The sequence below is a fragment of the Dipodomys spectabilis genome, unplaced genomic scaffold (genome assembly GCF_019054845.1).
Source record: "Dipodomys spectabilis isolate Male_0828 unplaced genomic scaffold, ASM1905484v1 ptg000289l, whole genome shotgun sequence".
NCBI classification, from domain to species: domain Eukaryota; kingdom Metazoa; phylum Chordata; class Mammalia; order Rodentia; family Heteromyidae; genus Dipodomys; species Dipodomys spectabilis.
Window position 1 is genome coordinate 379,398 of NW_024870966.1, and position 20,911 is coordinate 400,308.

General features: G+C 39.1%; 1 protein-coding gene across 3 annotated transcripts in view; it reads right to left on the reverse strand.

Moving 5' to 3' along the window:
* Positions 1-19,490, reverse strand: part of Rab11fip2 (RAB11 family interacting protein 2) — a 39,682-nt gene extending 20,192 nt beyond the window's left edge. For 2 of the 3 annotated variants that reach the window (XM_042701341.1, XM_042701340.1), the window contains exons 1-3: positions 19,075-19,490; positions 13,549-13,988; positions 12,393-12,861 (exon numbers count right to left, since the gene is read on the reverse strand). In XM_042701341.1, coding sequence (XP_042557275.1) covers positions 12,393-12,861; positions 13,549-13,988; positions 19,075-19,424 — 1,259 coding nt within the window. In that variant the 5' untranslated portion in view covers positions 19,425-19,490. The remainder of the gene's footprint in view (positions 1-12,392; positions 12,862-13,548; positions 13,989-19,074) is intronic. The other variant, XM_042701339.1, reaches the window with a different exon arrangement.
* Between the last annotated feature and the right edge of the window lie 1,421 nt (positions 19,491-20,911).

The window sequence follows — 20,911 nt, forward strand, 5'->3', positions numbered from 1 at the left end:
ATGTATTTTGTACCTACTTGCCTGTGGTCATAAAGACAGAGGCTGCCTCATGCAGCCTTTGTGTCACAGTAGCAACCACTGTTATGCAGTAAAGAAAAGCAATATGTAAAGGTATCAAGTTGAAAACAACCATTTTTACCTTTAAATCCTTCTTCTATATAGTGTTCAAAGACAGTGATCCAAAGACAGCAGGCCCATGAGATGACATAGAAAGATCCTAGGATATAACTCCATAAAATAACTTCATGACAATACAAACATATTTAACATTCAAATTTTAGTTACATGTTTTTCTATTAAGTGAGAAATATCTGCTTTTTAACAAAGACAAAATGATAAAAAGTGATATAGTTACTATCACTTCAGGCCTATTAAAGAACCCAGAGTCCAGAAACTACTTGACCAAGTCTGATATTCATGGCAAAAAGAAGAGAGCCCATACTCAGCTCCTGGTCAGAAGGGATCCACCAGATGCAGCCTTGAATTTCCTAAGGCAAGTGAGCTTTTCCCAAAGGAGACTCATAAGTTCCTGTTCACCAACCCTCCTCTGTCTTTCTTCCTATGAATGTTTGAACTGCTTTCTTGAACAAATCCTCACTTAAGATGTTTTTAAGTTGAGAAGAATTCCATCTGACCTACTTCAAGCAACTGTCCCATGTTACATAGCAGCTGTACAGTAAGATCACACCAAGAGCTCAGATCCAGACACACCATGTGCTAAACACTCCACAACACACTGGGCACTGCATTATTTAGTCTCTACTCAAGGCTTATCCCCATTTTACAGTTAAAAATTGAGGCTTTGAAAGGTTAACACAACCTTATTACTACTCAACACTCAAATCCAGACCTGACTCCTAAATCTCAACTGCCTTCAGAATATTCTACATGTGTATTTATAGTTTCATGTTACACTGTGATATCCCTCATTGAAGAAGTAAATCAAATAGATCTCTGAATTCAAACTTATATTATGTTCTGTATGATTTCCATTTTTAATCATTTCAGGCAATTAATTTCTATGAAGATGAAAAATCTGTATGAAACACACTGTACGCCTCTGATAAACAAAATATGTGATTAACTTGAACACCCATTCCCACACCAGGCTCCACAACAAAGAGTTCATTATACTCAACACCGAGCTGCTGCAGGGCACCCGTTAATTGGCTCTTCAGTAACCTACAGTACAGCAGCAAATCTACCTCTTCAGGAACCTTCCAGGCAGGGAATAACAGACTTTAGTGTCCTATCTCGAACTAGAAAAGTAGAATTACTCAGTTGTCAGTAAAGAGCTAATGATAAAATAGTATGTATACTATTTATAAAAATAGTCCTTCAAAATCTACCTAATAGCTTTTGTTGTGGGTTCTGTTCTTGTTTTTTTGAAACAGGATCTCACTAAGGTACCCAGGCTGTCTTGAACTCTTGGTCCTCCTGCCTCAAACTCCTCAGTGTAGGATTACAAATTTGAAACTTCCTGCGTACTGGGATTACCAGTGATTATAGATGTATGTCACTATGTAACATTTTAAATGAGCCTTGCTCATTAACTGATGCGTTTATAGTTCATTTCCCCACTTATAAAATCATATTGAATAGTCAAATCAACTCAAAGATCTCTTCTTTAGAAGCAGTCCCCCAATTTCCAATAGAATGAACTGCTCCCTTCTCTACCTACTCACATCAGACTCCATGTTCAAAATGCATTATTACATGTTCACTGTAGATCATTTCTTACCTATCCCTTTCCATTGCCAAGGTGGCTATGGAACCTCAGCAATCTCTAAGTCATACCTCCAAACTTTACTCTCAGCCCTAGTGGAGCTTAAAACATGTTTGTCAGTCAAAAAGAAAAAGTGGTAGTTCAAATTGTTTTGCTCTAAGAGAGCCAAACCAAGTCAAGTAACTGCTATTTAAATGGTATCAGCACTTTTTATCAGAAAGATCACTAAGGTTAAAATAAGTACGTACATAAAAACATTTTGTTTAATATATAAAAATTTTAAATTTTATTTATAATTGTATAGTAACATTACAGTCACTACAACAAATCAAAGAAATAATTCATCCTTACGGTTCAAGAACACAAATACTAAATGTCTGGATCCTAATATTCTTGAGAGATTAATTAAATACATGTAAGGAAAATTGTTTCATTATTGAATTAACTACTTTATGTATCTATAAGCTATTTTACACACCCTGGCTACAAGGTAACTAATTATGGCCATAAACTACATAGACAGAAACACTACCTGTACCTCAAAGCATAAAGCTTTATTAAGATGAAAGACAAATGCTCACAGGTGATCTGGTCAGTGGCCCAACTAGCAATGTTCTAAGCTTGGGAACTTCATGAGGCCTAGGGAAGCCAAAACCCAAAAAATACAGTTAAGTGAGAAACTGAAAGAGTTCAAGAGGGGCAAGGTTTAGAAGGCTCACCTTACTGAAGAGAAACATGGGAGGTAATTACAATGCTAAGAGGAAGACACCTTAAATGCACAAGCTCATAAGCAGTTACTGAATTGTACATTCTTGTATTCAAAGAAGCCAAAGTTCATTAGTGTTGAAAAATAAACTTTCAAGTACTATATCGTTTTCACACTAATATGCTAGTCTCAAATCAAAACACATCATTCCAATTTTCTAAAAACAATCTAAAATAAACAGTACCTCATGAAGGAAAACAAAATAAAAAAATCCAAACCTCTCCATCAATACTGAAATTTCAAATCTGATTCAAATACCGTAGTCTGACATTGTACTAAATACAGTATTTTTTTTTTTTTTGGTCCGGTCGTGGGGCCTGAACTCTGGGCCTGGGCACTGTCCCTCAGCTCTTCAGCTCAAGGCTAGTGCTCTACCACTTGAGCCACAGCGCCACTTCCGGCTTTTTTTCTTTTTGCTTATGTGGTGCTGAGGAATCGAACCCAGGGCCTTGAGCATGCAAGGCAAGCGCTCTACCACTGAGCCACCTTCCCAGCCCTAAATACAGTATTTTTAAGGCAACACATTTCACCAAATTTAAGATGTATCATTAGAATATTCTAAGTTGTTTCTCCTCCTTTACCAATCCTCCATCTTTCCACTCACCTCAAAACAGAATAGTGGGCAAGGCCTATCTATTTCGGCCCAGAAATAGCTCTCAAATCACTGCCAAATGACCGCTAGCAACTCACCTTAACAATCGCAATGACTTCCACACAAGTTTCCTTGCCTAAGTCCTGATCCTCCCCCACACTGCACCCTCACAAGGGCTCCATGTTGGCTGAGGGCCTGGCTAAGATATTAATCAGAGCACAATCCAATTTGTCAGTGCTCTCTATTATTTATACACCTTTTTCTATTAGCTCAAATAAAATGATTAATCTTAGTAATCTGATTCCTTTGCATATATTTTTTAAAATGAAATATCATTTGTCAGAGTTGAAATTGAGAAAAAAAATCATCCTGAGACACTAGAGGAGTAAGACTCCCAGGGGCCTTCTTGACCTTTAGAGAATAACATTTACTCCTGACCTGTAGAGTTTTAACATCCTTCCTGAATGTGGGAACCTACTGAACCAAAATTAAAGCCGTATCAAAGCTACCAAGAAATAACTAGACCTAGTATTTTCAAATGGGAGTATCAACTCTCAAGATTTGAATAAACCACTGGCTCCTGACTAAAGGAACCAGCCTGCAGGTTCACACCCAACTGGATCAGGGAGAGCTGTTCTCAGGCCTGGATTTTGGAGAGTTTAAAGCCACTATCAGAGCAAGGTTTATCTAGAATAGGCAATTTTAGCTAACCAGCCACATTGAACAGGAAGTGTCTTAAACAATTTGGGAATCAATTTGTTTTTTCAATGTATTTTCCTCAAAATAGCTCATTAATGACAATTAACAAAGATTGTTAATCTTCATTAATAAACACACTTACTGCTTAGTTTTACAAAGAAATAGCTCTCTCAAGCCTTAAACCAAAAAAGCATGCATAATGATTTATAAAAATTGGCACACTGGGGTCACTTTCTATCAGAAACCTCCAGTGGACTTACGCACTCTATCTCCTATCTGCTCGTATCATAACAATCTGTCCTCTTTAACTATTGGACTTGCTATGTGTTATCCAGTGTCCAGTGCCTAAGAGCTCGTTAATTACCTAAACTATATCTCCATAGGTCTTGTTAATTACCCGTCTCCTGTCTCAGAGGACCTTGTTAATAACTTGTACAGTCTCTCTAAAGAGGTCCTAACAACACATTAAAATTAAAGATGCTTTTCTTTTAGCACCTGTCAAGTGCTGTAAATTGAGAAATTTTCACATCAGTTTATTAGCCTACAGTAGTTTTTGTGGGTTTTTGACTTGTTTTCTTCTATCTCACATAATTTCTCTGAATCTCAATCTCTAGGCTCAGGGAAAAAAAAAAAAACAACTTAGTGAATTTCGTCTTTTTTGTTACAAGCGTGTTTGTGTGTGTGAGTGCACATGCGCGTGTGCACGCACTTGCATGTTTTCAATTTCCAGGTCTAAAAATATCAATTTGCGTTTAGTGTGTTAGGAAAAGGATAGCATGGTTGGTATCTGCAAATTAACCCACTGGGAGATGCCCCAATTAATGAGACCTATATAATGAGTATTAGGATGACAAAGGGTAAAAAAGTTTCCAGGCGACTCTGGGGAGCAGAACCCAGAAGTTGCAGTTGGTGTTACGGGAACTGATCACATCACACGTTTCATGTTCCCAGTCACTGTTACATGGGAACATTCTGAAACCCCTGTGCACTGATGGATTAAAGGCTCTAGAAATCACCTCAAAAGTTTGTGCTTCAGTTCCTAAATGAGGCTGAAAAGACTTCTGGCCCATCATGAATAACAGGCAAATTATCTTAAAACAAACATGGACAGAAAGTAAATACTGCTATTAAAATAAACCATGTTCATGGAAAGGTTGACAACAGCAAAGGTTGAGCATTAATTCACAAAAAAAAGTTTATAAGGGACATTTTAAAAATCAAAATTTGAGAATTATGAAGTTTTCTTTGTGAATCATTTGTTTACTATGCTTTGCCAAATCAAAATATAACCTTACATTAAGAAGTCCATTTTCCTGGACATGTTATACAACTTCCTAAAAATGGCTAGCATGCTAGTAAGAATAGGGTGAAATTGGATCTTTGGAAATTAGAAAAACATTTATACACATTCTGGATAACCTATTTTTGTAGCATGTATTGCACAATAATAGCACATAATCAATTATGGAGGAAAATAAAAATGGGAAGGAGGAAAAGAGGGGGGTCGACTTGTTCTAGAAAGCTATGTAAAATTATATAAACTATTAGCGATGACTACAAGGTCTTCATCTTAGACACTCTTTCTGTCCTGTCCTAAATTAAATGCACACACATACATTTGGCCTAAGTTCACCAACTTAATAAGGCCAGCAGGCACTTGTATGGGATCTGATGAAATCAATAATTCCAGGAACAACATTAGGAAAAACACCACTAAGCCACCCTAGAAGTAAAATGTCCCATCCCAGTGTTCATAATTGCAAAGAAGCACAAAGTAATGGAGAGGAGTGTGCTCTCAGCGCAAGCCACTAAGACTGGTCCCCAAAGTTCCCTGGTAAAAAGTATCATCTCCCAATAGTACTTGTTCTCTGACCCATTAATCCTCTAACTACATTAGCTCATTTCACAAAGCTCTTATTACTGACATTTCAAACTTTTCAGAATAAGACATACAGAAAATTTCTCCTTATGTTAATGAGAATCCTCTTACCTAGATGGCAATCTAAATTTTATTTTTACTTTGTTTTTGAGATACAGTCTTGCCAAGTTTTTCCCTATTAGCGTCCATTTCCTGAGTAGCTGGGATTACAGGTGTGTGCCAGAGTAACTGGCTTTAAAAATGTTTTTCAGTGTCATGCTTCACTACTGATAAACAGGTTTTTACCTGAATCCTAATATCACAGATATCATAAATAACAAACAGTCAGACATTTCTACTTCTCTTCAATGCTCACAACAAGGTATGTCTTGTCTATTCAGCCAAATTCAACCTCTTTCTCCTTTGTGCATCTACTTCTGCCAAGCTGTCTTCCCTACTGTATGCCCTCTATCTCATGTAGGGCCTGGTCCTGTAAGAAAAGCTAATAGAAGACTAAATTGCCTGTTGGAATAGAGCTTAACAGGAAAACTCCCCATTTCATCATCAGTAAGAACCTACTGGGGCTTAGGAAATAGGTGATGTAGTTAGATCAGCAAGTTTCCATCCTTACTGCGCACCCACCAGTGAAGAGTTTTTTAAATGGTGATTTTCCTTTCAAGGTCTACTCTCCAAAGATCCTAATTCATGTGAGGTGAGGTCCAACAAACTAGTTTTGAAACTCCCCAGGAACTCATAATGCACTAAGAGATGTACTGATCTAGGCTAAGTGCCCTGAGGATAAAAACTCGGCACAACCATCACAAAATGAATGCTGCTCAGAGGAATGGCTACGTGAACCAGACACAACACACACCATGTAACTGGTACATTCTCTCTATCAGCAGAAATCCAAAGAAAAGAAATACTGAGTTAATACTAAGGAAGCAGTGCAGGTTTTAGCATCAGATAGACAGACTCATGACACTGAATCAAGTTAAGAGCATATCCTTCAATGAGCCCAGGGAGGGAGATGGCACAGCTTATAAGACCCTTAGGAACAGACTGGTGCACTAAGGAAATCAACTTAACTCAGGACAGTGGTGAGAAACAGCAAAAGTAAAGGTGAAAGAAATAGGTAGAGAAACCTAAAACTGTCAAGTCCTAAAATTAAGGAAGAAGAGTCTAGATTTGGTGTTCTTTGACATTTTTTTACCTTGGCTTTTAAAAATAGAGCAGGAACTACCATGACTCATGCAACCTGCTTAGTGCTCAGTAAGTGCTATAATGAATACATGCAAAACCCTCGGCAACTTAGTGTTTGAGCATTTCTGCTGCACACAAGGTCCACCTGGTTGTTCCCAGACCAGTGCTCTTCCTGTGCATTCAGGGACTCAGGATGCTCCTGTCTTATAGCTCTGCCCTTCTCAAAGACCCTCTCAATTCAGCTAGTGGTGGAAGTGACATGACATCTCTAGAAAAGGCCAAAGAATAAGAATGTGGTGGTGACACATGCCTGCTAATACTTATAATCCTAGCACTGATGAGGCTGAGGCAGAAGGATCCGAATGGAGTCTACCCTGGGTTATACAGATACTATACGCCCAGGGTGTTCATTGTTTTCAAAGGGAAACAGCCAAGCAGGTGGTACATGTCTGTAATCCCAGCACTCCAGAGGTTGAGGCCAAAGCACATTGAGTTCAGTACAGTCTGGACTACATAACAAGTTCTATGTCATCCTGAGCTACAAGGATGTAGTTAAGACCTTATCTTGAAAGCAAAAATAACAAAATTGACTTGGTGAACACACCTAACATTCCCATTTCCAATTTTCAACTTATTTATAACTTGTTAAGCACTTAAAGTGGTATAACAAACACCCCGTATATTTGTTTTTAGAAAATAATCATCTGTTGGGCATGGTGGTTGCATACCTGTCATCCCAGAGATGGTGGAAAGTAAAAAAAAAAAAAATAGGAAGATTATGGTCCAAGAGCATTCCTGGACAGGAATAGAGACCCTATCTCAAAAATAACAAGTGTAAAAAACTGGCTAGAGATGTGGTTCAGCAGTAGAACTCCTGCTAGAGAACACAGGCTGAGTTTGTTAAAACCAATGTTTTCTAAACTTACAAAAGAATTCTTTTTTAACTTTTAGTTAAGATTTATTTTATCATAACAAGATAAAGTAAGGAGAAATGTAAAAGAGGAACATTTTATGCGCCTCACATAGGAAATGGGAGTTAAAAGATTCTTTAAAAAACTTTTTCTAGAGAAAAATATTTTGTTAATTAAAAAACAAGCTATGCTTTCCAAGTTGAGGGAAAAATATAATAACCAAGGCCCTACATAGGTTAACAAATGATGGAGATAAAAATTGAGGCTGGTGATGCTAAGTCTGTGATCTTTCTCAATCAAAAGCAAGAATAGAAGCCTGGCATAGGTGGCTCACACCTGTCATCCTAGCTACTCAGGAGGCTGAGATCTGAGGATCGTGGTTCAAAGCCAGCCCGGGCAGAAAAATCTGAGAGACTCTTATATAAACCAATAGAAAACCAGAAGTGGCGCTATGGCTCAAGCAGTAGAGCGTTCGCCTTGAGCTGAAGAGTGCAGGGACAGCGCCCAGGCCCAGAGTTCAAGCCCCACCATCGACACCCCCCCCAAAAAAAAAGCAATAGTAGCAATTTTTAAATACAAACTCAATTCTAGTAATAAACTGTCATTTTCCTCAAAATTACAAGAACTCCACCTATACTTCATGTGCTTGTACAGAGGGGATCTGCAGATGCCAAACCACTGACTTAGCAGACAGCTGAGCTGGTGTCTACAGCACACACACACTGTGCTCTAAACCCAATTCTGCTTCCTCTGGCATGCTACTAAACCTTACTTCTGAACTGGTTGCAGGTGTGGTTGGCACTTAACTGAGCTATGGACATTAGGACATGTAAAGAAGTATTGCACACCACTGCCAAGCCTATACAAAGTCCCACCTACAGTCTTACCATCTCCAGGGCTGCAGTGCATAAGCAGGGCCCTTTATCACAAGAAGTAAGCCTGGTTCCTAAGAGACCCTTCCACCCCCCCTCCCCCACGGAGCATAGCAGCCACTCTTTCCATTCCCATTTCCATGAACTGCTTTGTGAAACACTATGTGAAATGATAAGACTTTGACTGTGATACATCACTGATATCTGAGGTTAACTACAGTGGATAACCAACTCTAAATATCTTGCTTTTACAGACTTCAGTTATGTGCTACTTAACGTTATTAAATTTAAATTTTTAATTCTTTTAAAACTTCCATTTTTCTCAGAAATCCAGGACCTTGTATATGAGGAACAAACACTACTGCTGAATTAAATCCCAGCTTTTAAATGTTCAGTGACTTAACCTAATAGTTTTCAACGGGATGCTCAGAAGAAAATGCCACAGCTCAGCAAACTACTTCCTCATCCTTAGAGTAGGAAAGGCTTCCAAGAAGCAGGAGTAAGTTAAGAGAAAGGACACTGTGAATTAATAATTCTGGGAAGTGTTTCAAAGAGCAGCACACTTTGTAGAAGGAACCCAACGTAAAGCCTAATTTCCTCTATCAGTTTTGCACAACATTCTCGGAACTATTCCAAAAACAGAAGCAACATAAAGTAGATTTTCTGATTTCCAACATGATTTCTTTAGATTAATTTTACACACATGAAAAATAAAAACCCAACTTCTAAGAGGAGGAAAAAGAGCTTTAGAACATTTAAAATGCATAAAGTTCGGAACATAAAGAGAGAAAGTTATAGTTTTCATCACACACTTAAGAGTTAACAGAGCCGCTGTGTCCCTGAAATCAAGGTGAGCCAGTTCATTCACCAAAACAAATTTCAGTTCCATAGTGACTTATTTTACCCTCAACATCTTGCTCAGTATTTTCACAAACACTGGTCACCAAGAGTCCAGGAGACTCAGTAAGCACATCTATTTAGTACTAATGGAAAAATAATTTACAACATATGTCTGAGTAATGTTGAGTTCATAGCTTCAAAAGTGTATTTGGTTTGGAGGCTAATGTGAGAAAATACAAAATGCCCCACATAACTGGCAAAGATACAGGGAGGATAAACAAGATAGAGGAGACCCTGTACATAAAGAAAACACTTATCTTGACAATATCCTCCCAAATCCCACCCAGACAAATCTGCTTGCTGAAACTGGGCAGTACTCTTTTCTATGTGCCTAGTTGTACTCAATTCTGTCTTTTTACACTATTAATTAGAATAACTTCACTGCAGATGTTTTATATTTGCAACAAAAATGGCTTATGACATAAAAAGAGTAACTTCCCAGGAATTTACAAGTTCTGTCCTCATATCTGGCACCTCATAAATATGAATAAAATAAAGTCTTAACATTAAAAACAAAATTATTTTTACACATTTGCAATCACGTTGTACATCTATCAAGAAACCACTCTGATTTTGATAGAAATGGCATTAGTACTGAAGTAACGCTAGACAAAGATTGAATCTACCAATGGCCATACGCACTTTTAAAACCCAGGGCAGGCCACATATGCAGCTCAAGTAGAGGGCATTTAAAGATTTGAGGGCACTTATTTTTTTTATATACACACTAATATAGTTTTAAAACTTTTTTCTACTATTTCTCCTTTTCTTGCTTTTTTGTTGACTTTGAAATTACCTAAATTACATAATCTCTGAGTTACCTTAGATATTTGTTTTCAACAATCTGAAAAATAAGTTTAGTAAAGGACAAAAGTAGGCAATGTGTTTCTATTTATTCCCATAATTTAGGATTTAACAAAATATGTGAAGTACACTCTGTGAAATACCAATATATTTTAGAACAGAATATCAAAACTTATGACCTCTTCTATAAAATAGATACCATATGATACAACTGATTTCTTTTCTGTATAGTTCTGAATGCTTCTTTCTAAAGTAGTGGCAAATACACATTTATTGATTAAAGAATTGTACACTTCCTTTCAAAAATTTTAAATGAATTCTTTTGAACACATCATCGAAGATATATAAGAAATGGATGGACAAATCCTAAAAGACTGGCTGCTAACACTACATTTTCTGCTCATAAAATGATATGACAACACATAAAACATAACCCAGGTCAAGTATCCCATACTCAAAACGCTTGCGATGCAAAGGCCTCACATATGGGTTTTCTAGATTTTGGAATAGTTGCATAAGCTTTTTACGCTGAGTACCAGAGATAGGGCTTGAACTCAGGGCCTGTCCCTTAGCTTCTTTACTCACGCTGATGCTCTACCACTTGAACCACAGCTCCAATTCTGGTTTTGGAAAGTTACTGGAGATAAGAATTGCATGGACTTTTCTGCCAGGGTGAGCTTTGAACCGCAATCCTCAGATCTCAGCTACCCAAGTAGCTAGGATTACAGACATAAGCCACTGGCACATGGCTGAAATACTAATACTTTAGCTAGTACTTCTTATAGGAAAACATTTCAGATTCCAGATTTTTGGGTGAAAGATGTTCAACTTACAACAGTTAGCTTTTACAGATTCTCTATCTGGGGATGGGTTTTGTAATATGTACTTCATGTACTATTTATCCTCACTGAATCCTATAGACTAAATACTATTTTGTTTGTTACAAAGATAAAGATTCTGACCTTTACAGAGGTCAAAGCACTGTCAAGTCTAGAGTCTGTATCTATACTTTACTGACTGGAAGAAAACTGTCCATTATATGGCAAACATTCAGCCATACTCTTCTACTATAATTACTTAAGACTTCATTAAATTTATCTTAATTTTTGCTTAAGAATTCCTTTTTACTTGGTTTGTACTCAGGTTTTAACTCAGGGTCTCACACTAGCTTGACTTTCTTATGCAGTAGGCCCTACCACCGCAACCACACCTCTAACTGCTTGTTATTCTGGAGATGGGAGTCTCACAAATTTTTCTGCCCAGGCTGGCTTGGAACTACAATCCTCAGTTCTCAACCTCCTGAGTAGCTAGGATGGCAGATGTAAGCCACCAGCACCTTGCTTAAGACTTTCTTAAATCAGCTCTTTTCCACCATTCACTTCTATAAAATCTGTCACTGCACTTAAATGTGTATAGTTTCAACTTTTACTTAGAATTAAGTACAGTATATACCTAACTTAAGAACATAACCTTTATCATGTTTCTATGACTATGTTATTGTGTAGATCAGTGTATTTATTGTACCCAAAATCGTTAGTGAATTCCAATAAGCATACTCAAGTTAAAACTGTTTCTAATCAGTCATTTAAAAAGGACAATTAACATCTATTATGAAACCATTAGTACTTAAGAAGTTAGTGTTTGTTAAAGAATAGCCAGCCCATGGGGTCCTATTGGTCTACTAAATCTCTAAACAGCCCAGGAATTAATCCCTAGAAAATATCTAGAAACACATTTCTGGTTTCAATTAACACCCATGACTTACTCTCACCCATTGCCAGCAAAAGCCATGCTGTGTCCGCCCAAAGTTGTAGGGAGTCTCTGGCTAGCATAAATGGGAGTAGACTAGGACAGAGGAAGAATCTTCTATCCTTCCAAGATTAAAAAATTTAATTCCAAGGATGTGTGTAACACTGCTTGGTTCTGTAATTCCTTATTAAAAACATATTTTTCAAGAAAAATAAAAGGAATTTAAAATATTCATGTATTTAAACTGCATAGTTAATACTGTCAAGTACAAGGTTTTCCCAAACAGCACAACTTCCCTGTTATGAATCTTACCTTGAAGATGGCATTATATTTGAAGCCCTGAATTTTGTTGTAAACGGATTAGTTGACTCATAATCAAAATAGTCCTGCCGGTTTTCAGTAAATGCACTGGGCGATTTTAAGTCGCAAGGACTATCAGATCCCCCATTGTTAAGTCTGTCAGCTCTTCTGCTATCTTTTTTCCCTGTCACTCTTTCAAATAAGCTCACTTTCTCCCTTTTCTCTCTTTTATTTTCTTTTCTTACTTCAACTGATTTTGAAAATAAACTCAAGCTGCTGTCCCATGATTCACTGCTTTCTTCAAATGGATTTTTCTTCCTTGGCAGTGTTGCAAATTTTTGGGGTAATGAAGCAGTCACGTTTGTAAATGGGTCATTCTGTCTTCCAAAGGAGGATTCACCTCCATCCACAATGCTGTCAGGCTGGTTCATTTTAGAAGTATCAAAGCTTAATGTTCTTCGGTGTGGTGACTTGAGACTTCCTACAAACAATTCTATAGTTAGTACATAATCGGTGACACATTACATCAATATTTAACACACTCTGTGTGTATCCTACTGCTTTTAGACTCATAGCAATTAGCTATTTAAAGGTATTAACCTTTAAAGTAATCATGGAAAACAACCTTGATGGTAAGGTATAGCAGTCAGAACTATCTAGGCTAAGAACAATCAGTATATTGTTGAAACAATTAGTAATTTACTGAGCTCAGAAACCATTACATAAACAAACTATAATGTCAAAATCAGCCAAGCTACTGGCATGAAAATGGTGCAAGTCCTCAGACTTGTTTCATCATTAGTATTAAATTTCCTTTCTTAATTCTGAATATAAAAGTTTTTTTTCTCCTGAAGTCTTTATGATGTAATGGAATGTTCATTTATGCTGTAGCCTTTTGAGACAGGAGAAGCAGCAGTAAAAAAGCCAGACCTTGAGAGGAGACTAGGACTCATTTTATTATCATTTAATAACATAAATACAAAACAGACAAACTTTGCCCTCAATGACCTTAGCAATTTGAGGTTTTGTAAGCACTCAAACTGGATAGATGACTAAATGTAGCGAATATTACCAAGAAACTGAGGTTTTTACTGTCTAACTTAAAATTTTAAACTATAAACATTGAGCAGGCTGTTGAGGGGACAAGTGGAAAGGAGGCGACACTTACCACTTTCTGGCACTACTCCAAAGGAATCTATCTGGCGACCAAGAAGATGTGTTTGACCTATGGCACCAGGCTTCAGTTTCTCAGCTGTGTGGGATGCAGTTAAATCAGACATCGAGTGTGCAGAAGAGAGTCTCTGAGGACCCAAAAGAAAAGGCTTTTTTGGCTTGGATTTCATCTGTATTTCACCACTGGAAAATTCGGTATTAGAATCAGGCATGTGAGTACTTGGAATGATTGCAGAAGATGTATCAGAAAATGTCCCATCATTTTTTCTACCTTTCATCTTGTCTTTTAATTTTGCAAAGGGAGATCTTGTTTTGTCCTTCATTGATAAGTCAAACATACTTGCTGTCATATTGTTCCTCATAAATTGAATATTGACCTTTATCTCACCCCTGTTTTTGATTCTTTTTCCTTGTTTGGATTCTAATCTAAACCACCTTTAAAGAGAAGAAAAAAAAAATCTATTGCAATACACACTGTAGCGAAGATAGCAAATTTTTGTACAAATAACTTTTAAAAAAACTTTTTTAAAGGGGCCATACATCAAGATAACCAAATGACTGAATGTCATTTACTCAATTTAACTTACAAATACACACACACACACACACACACACACACACACACACACACATTCACGGTCTCTGTGATGTGAAGGTCTTTGGCAGTATGAGGTTTCTGAGATAAGCTTTTGTAATTTGAGAATTGTTCATCATTAAAACATTCCATCAACAATTGCTACTATGTTTCCATATGGGGTGAATGCTACCAGATGCTTAACATTAAAAAACAAAAGAGGTAGAAAAGAGGTAGAGACTATTCAAACTATTTCTGAGTACTACACAATGACAAACAATGATCACATTTTCATAATACTTAGTCTTCTTGAAAATACTGCTTATATGAAAGTAAAAATTCATTAACACTGGAGATCCTCACTACGATTAGCTAGTCATTAAAATGGCAAATGTTATAATTCAGATTCACATAAAATAGAGTAAGATACTTGAAATGAGTAAACTGTGACAAACATCTTGTAAAGTTTCCAAAGGGGAAAAAGTTATAATGATTCATTAGAAACTGTTTGCTTCATTTATTATTGCTACTGTACCACTACTGAACAAAACTTAGTTTTATATATGTATTCAAATCTTAGGCTTTCAGTCCCTTCAATGTATCCTATTGCCTGTTTTGAAATGAGCTGTAAGAAGTTTTCCCTCTCATCTTGTTTACACTGGTTCTATCTCTGAGAAATTCTTCAGTTGCTTGTGTTACAAGTGGACAGTATACAGGGCAAATGGCTAATTTGAAAAAAAAAAAAAAAAAAAAAAAAGAGCCACCAAAATCGTTTCTACTATGTTTTCACATTACTTAGCAATGAAGCTTGATATCCATTCCTGTAGACATGCTATTATTTAAATATAGCTCTAAAATACTGCAACAGATTTTCTTAGCTACAGTGGAACACCAATTGTACATTATGTCTCTCATCTGTACCAATAGGATATGCCAAAAGAAGACTGCATTCACTATACATCCAGTAGAAGACTGGCTCACAGGCCATTCCAGGAGGGCCAGAGAACTGACACAAAATATATACACACATACCAGCTACAGTAAAGTAACATGCAAGAGAAGTAATCTCTTCATTAACTAAATTGAAACAATTCAACCAAGAAATGGTCAGGTGAAAAGCAGTTTAAAATAGAAAACTTTAATCTGAACCATTGCATTGAATAAATTCCTTATATAAAGTAGTAACATCTGATCAGAGGCCAAAAGAAGTGACAGTAATAAGGTGTAAGATAGAGAACCTTAACAATAATACAAAATTGAGTTCTCAAAATGTCTCAGGTATTACACCTCACAGTTTTGGAAAAACAAAGCCAGTTCAACAGGAGAAACACTTCTGGTATCTCAGAAATACTCTGCAACATCTCATGCTATACAAAAACAGGTGAATACACCTCAGTTAATGTCCCTTAAAGAAGCAAACAAAAACAAATATGCAATTCCATGTACACAACAAATGATGTAAATCTGAGAAGAAAAAATATCCCACCACCACCAAAAGGAAAAGGGGTAAGATAGACAAAATTCACAAAAGTTTAGAAATAAGATCGAATAAAATCACCTATTTTAACATTCTTATTTCACTGATAAGGAAACTAAGGTAGAGAATGACACAACTTCCTAATGTCAGCTAAAGTACGGGGAAAAAAAATCTAGCTGTCAGGACTAACATCTGCAGGAATATAGAAGTTCCTCCTATGTGCTGAGCCACATGTGTTAAGGTTCTCCATGTGGCTGCACACATCACATTCCCAGGATACTGGATTTAATCAGGAGATGTAAGAGCCAAAGAGGAAGGCAATATAGATTTTGTACTACTGAGTATAAGCTTTCTTCAAAACACTTTGTTCTTAGCTAAATAAATGTTGGTTCTGTTCCTGTTCCTAAAACTGTAATTTTTAAGACCACCAAGCTAAAACTCAGTGACTGTGTGTCTTGTGTAATTTTTTTTAACTAGGGAACTCTAAATAATTAGGCAAGCTTTAAATAATAAAGCAACTATGCATCTGAATTCACATCCTGTAAAAACAGTGTTTTTCCGTCACCCCACCACAAACAAAAACACCTGCAAAGAATGTGAACACATATTTAAAAAGTAGGCATCGCAAGAAACTTTAACTGCTTTGTTTTTAAATTGATCTGAAGGAAGTCTTAATGAGACCTTCAAGCATCATTCCTGAGATAGCATTTGTTTTCCCAGGGCTTCAAAAAGATAAAATGAAGACACAGCATTTGGGAGCTTACTGGATTAATGCTGGTTCTTTTCACCTCTGGAGTGTTGAATTTAAACTGTACATGGCCTCTGTTCAATTTTCAGTGGGCACAGGTCCATGTTCAGAAACCACCATGCATGTGGGAACAATTCCCAAGCAATTGGTACTGTGTGGTCAGAAATGGAGCAAGAATGGCAGAAAGGGTGCCAGAGGCCAGAAGGCCAGGAGGCAGGTGCACTGCAGACCCCCAAAAAGCTCTTACACTTGCATGTGTGAGTCATTCCTAAATCTGGGGACTCTGACAGTTATTATTTTTCACAAGCATTGAAAAAAAAAAAAAACGAGCATCACCTATTTAGGTTATAAAAAAAAAATCAATGGATATTACATAATAGCATCAACGATTTTACCATTCTATTGTTAAACATTATATTAGTTCCTTAAATCTCTTGCCAAAACCAACCCAGACATCCATTAAAGGGAGCAATACAGAAGTCTCTTTCCGCTCACAGGGTTCTGGCTCAGGCCCTTTTCCCCATCTCCTTGAAAGAAAAAAAATATTTTCAAGGTATAAAAATAAGTAAACTAATAGTTTCAACCATCATACTTTGCTGCCTTTTATGGAATAAGTGGAAGACAAGATGTAAATACTTGTCATCTTCAATGTCAAAAAGGAAAGTGTCACACCCAGAAGTTCCATGGGACTTCTAAATCAGCTGGTAGCCTTCATCACTCAGACTCGTTTTCTAAAAAGCACTGGGGAATATGCTGACAAGGTTTAGCAATGTGCAGAATATTAAATATCTTTCTTGCAATACACTAGTGGCTCGAATCTGTCTCTTACTGTGCCACATGTACAGCTGTGCTGGAAAAGGAAGCTATTAAATATATTAAAAATCTAGAAATATTACCAATAAAGATACCTCATCAAATATGAGGTCTCCATCTATCCACAAAAAAAGTGAAGTATTTAATAACATATGAAAAACACTTGAATGCAATAACACCACAAGGCTTGTTGATAACATTTCAAAGCATTTCCCCAAAAAAAGTTCTAATCAATTTTATACAGAGACCACAATATTAGAGCAGTGCTTATGGCCAAATTTAATGTAACCTCCATGCTGGCAAAGACAATAATAAAGTAAGAAAAAACTTTAAAAGTTATTTTATGCTCAGAATCTTTGGGTTCACAATTGGGCCTACTTAAACATGAAAAATTGATGCTTTAGATGCCTGTGATATATTATTCACCAAAACTGTACAGCAAGAAATCTGAAGCTACTATATGCTTAAAGTTTATACTCAAAACACTTTACACAGTATGTATTAAGTCACCTAAAAATGACCATTTGAAACAAATTATTTGGTAAGTATTCATTTTAAATCTGATAAAGAATCCATAGGAGGGTAACAAATGCCACTTCAAAGTATCAGATAGTTCAGTTATAATATTCATTGATAAATAAGCACTTTTTAAAAACATCCCTCCCTTTAAAATATTTTCGTCTGCTCAATTTAAGTATCTTTCATTCTTTTGCATTCTTGGTATTTCTCTGCCCTTTTATCTGATGTATATCAAATCTTAGGTAATGAAAGGCCTGATTAGAAACAAAAAAACAAAATTTTATAAAACTCCTGGAGTTTTTAAAAGTCTGCTGGAAGGTATATGGAAAATAACAGAAGATAGATGTTTTAAAATACAAGAAATATAAACTTAAAATTACCATTGTAGAAAGTTTTTCTAAGGGTAAATTAATTATAGCTATGATTGGAGGAAACACCAAAGCTATTTTGGAAATCTGAAGTCCTCTTACAAGATGGACCCATTTTTCTCCCATAAATTCCAGTGACCTTCACATTCCCTCAGACTAGGAAAATGCTAAGTTTAAGGATGGAGCAAGTTTATTTCTGAAAACATAACTTTTTCAGTTGAAGACAATTAACATCCTAGTGCTCATATTTTGTTTTTTATTAATACAAGCTGGAAAATAGATACTAAAAATACCATGTTTCCAGTGACTAAGTTATTAACATCAATGCAATATTTTAATCACTCCACTCTTCCAGCAGTTAATATGGTCAAAACACATCAGCTTTACTAAACTCTACCTAAAGAAAACAATAGTGCCACTATATTGCAAAATGAACATGTCAGTGGGTTCAAGACTGAGGATGTTTGCATATACTTCCAAAACTTTTTTCTTGCTACAACTTTCTACTCTATGAAGATGTACTGACCCTCAAAAATGGCTGAACAAAAATAAAAGCCAACAGGGTTTATAATGCTGAAAATAAAAGTCTTAAATTTGGTGATTTATCTTCGACAGCCAGAGTTCAACTCACATATAAATATTAAGTTGGTGAATTTAATTTTCTGATTTTCCAGCTCACGGAAAATTGTATTGCGTAAATATCACAATTTATACCTATATTAGTTTTCGTTGATCAACACTGTGATCCAGGTCTCTTACAAAAGAAGTAATAGTGCCTTGAAATCTAGTGCAAAATATTCAATTAACATATGTGAGAAAATAATAATCACTAATCATTCCACTTGGTAAAAAATTCATTCAACCAACAGCTATTTTTACTTTCAAAGTCATGCAAATAGGGTGCTTAAAACTGGGTCATACTTCAAATGCAAGACCAATGTCACAAGTTTATAAACAGTTTCCCCCAAACAGCAAATCCATAAATAAGCTCCCCCCAAATCAAGATAAATTACGTAACTTACTCTGTTTTCCTTCTTTGTTTGTCCTCAAAGATGTCATTGAGATTGATGGCCACCTGACCTAAGAATTTATCCAAACCCACCAGGGACCTGTGCATAACTATGAGGAAAAGAATGTATTTCTCGGGGTTCCCCTGCATGAGTAGCCCCGGCAGCTCAAAGGAGGCCTCTTCCTTCCAGACCGGCTCAAGGGTTTTCTCGGCTACAGACGTGGAGTACTTTTCTTTGCCCAGCTGAATTATAGTGTATGTGTCATTGGTGCCACTCCTGCCTTTTGGCTTCAGATCTTTGGCTTGGAGCACTGTGACCTGCACGTGGGTTGGGAACCACTTTTGGGCTTGCTCGGACAGCATCTTTCCGGCCCTAGGACTCGAGGCTCCCGGCGCAGGCGGTGCCCCTCCCGCAGGGAGAGCTTGCGGCTCTAATCACCGCATCCTACGGGCTGACCGGGGGCGGGGGGCGCCGGGGCTCGGCTGCTCCGGGGTGGGGGTGGGGGGGGTCCCTTTCCTCTGCAGCAGCACCGGGGCCCACATCACCTGGCCGCGCCGTCCAGGCCTCCGCGCGCACGCCCCGCGCCTCCACCGTCCCGCGGGCGCCCGCCTCGGAGCCCCGCACCGGGCCGCGACAAACACCCGGGCTGCGAGCGACAGGTGAGGCCCGGCCGCCCGCCCGAGGCCCGCGGTGGAGGGCGGCCACCCCGCCCGGCGGCCTGCCCCGGCCTCCCGCCGGCCTTGCCTCAGCCGGGCCGCACCGCCCGCCGCGTCCGCACGCCTCCGCACGCCTCCGCGGCCCCGCCGGGGCCCGCGGGCTCGGCCCGGCTCCTCCTCCGACCCCGCTAGTACGAACCGCCGGCGGCCCGCGGCCTCGCCCGCGCTCTCCCGGCCCGGCCCTCCGCCCCTCGGCGCGCCGCGGCTCCTCCCCTCGGGCGGGGGCGGGTCACCGAGCGCGGAGCGGGTCGGCGTCCCGGGGCCGCCCGCGCGGGCGCCAGCGGGACGCTGGGAGGGCCTGGGGCTGCAGAGCCGCAGGCTCCGCGGGCTCGGGGCTCGGCCAGGCCCGGTCGGCGGCGCCCAGCACCGGGAGCGCGGCGGCCGCGGCACTTCCGGGTTGGCCTTCTCTAGGTTGCTCTCCGCAACGCGAGGGGCGGGGCCGGGCGGGGCCGCGGGGTCAGAGGTCAGCGCCTCCCAGGTTGCCTTGGCGACAGGGGCGCGGCGCAGGATGCTGGAGCCCGGAGCACCTGCCCCGGTCCCCGACCGCTGCCTGGGCCTGGTGGACCTGAGAGCCCGCCAAGGGAGGGCTGGGACCCTGCAGACCGCCCTGACGACGAAGAGAACTGGTTTCTAGGAGGAGGGGGACTCTGCCCTTGTTCTGCCTGCCGTGGGTGCCCAGTGCCTGGGCCAGAGTTGATGCCCCACCAAGGGTGGATGATTAGGCCCTCTTCATTGATAGCCAGTCCGTATCCATCCATCCGTTGTGAAGAGACGAGAGCCTGTCACCTGGCTAAACATGACAGCCTTCGCCCAGACAAAGAGGGAAGGAAGCAGATTAGAGTCCAGAAGGAACGGAGATTCATAAAGAATCATGGAAGGGGCTGGGCTGGCGGCAGAAGGCAGGCCTGGCTTCTGGCTTTACCTTTGCCACCTGTGGACGGTGCGACCTTGGCCAAGTCATGTCCCGTCCTCCTTCTGACATAATGTGTCCCTGCGTAGGACATGGCTGGGGGCCCACGTCCAAAGCACCCCCTCCGCGCTCACCAACAAGCACCAACTTTAGGGAGGTGAAGGGAGAGGACTGCGAGGAGATGATGAACGACGCACACTGTGGGTGCAACTCTGAGCTCTCT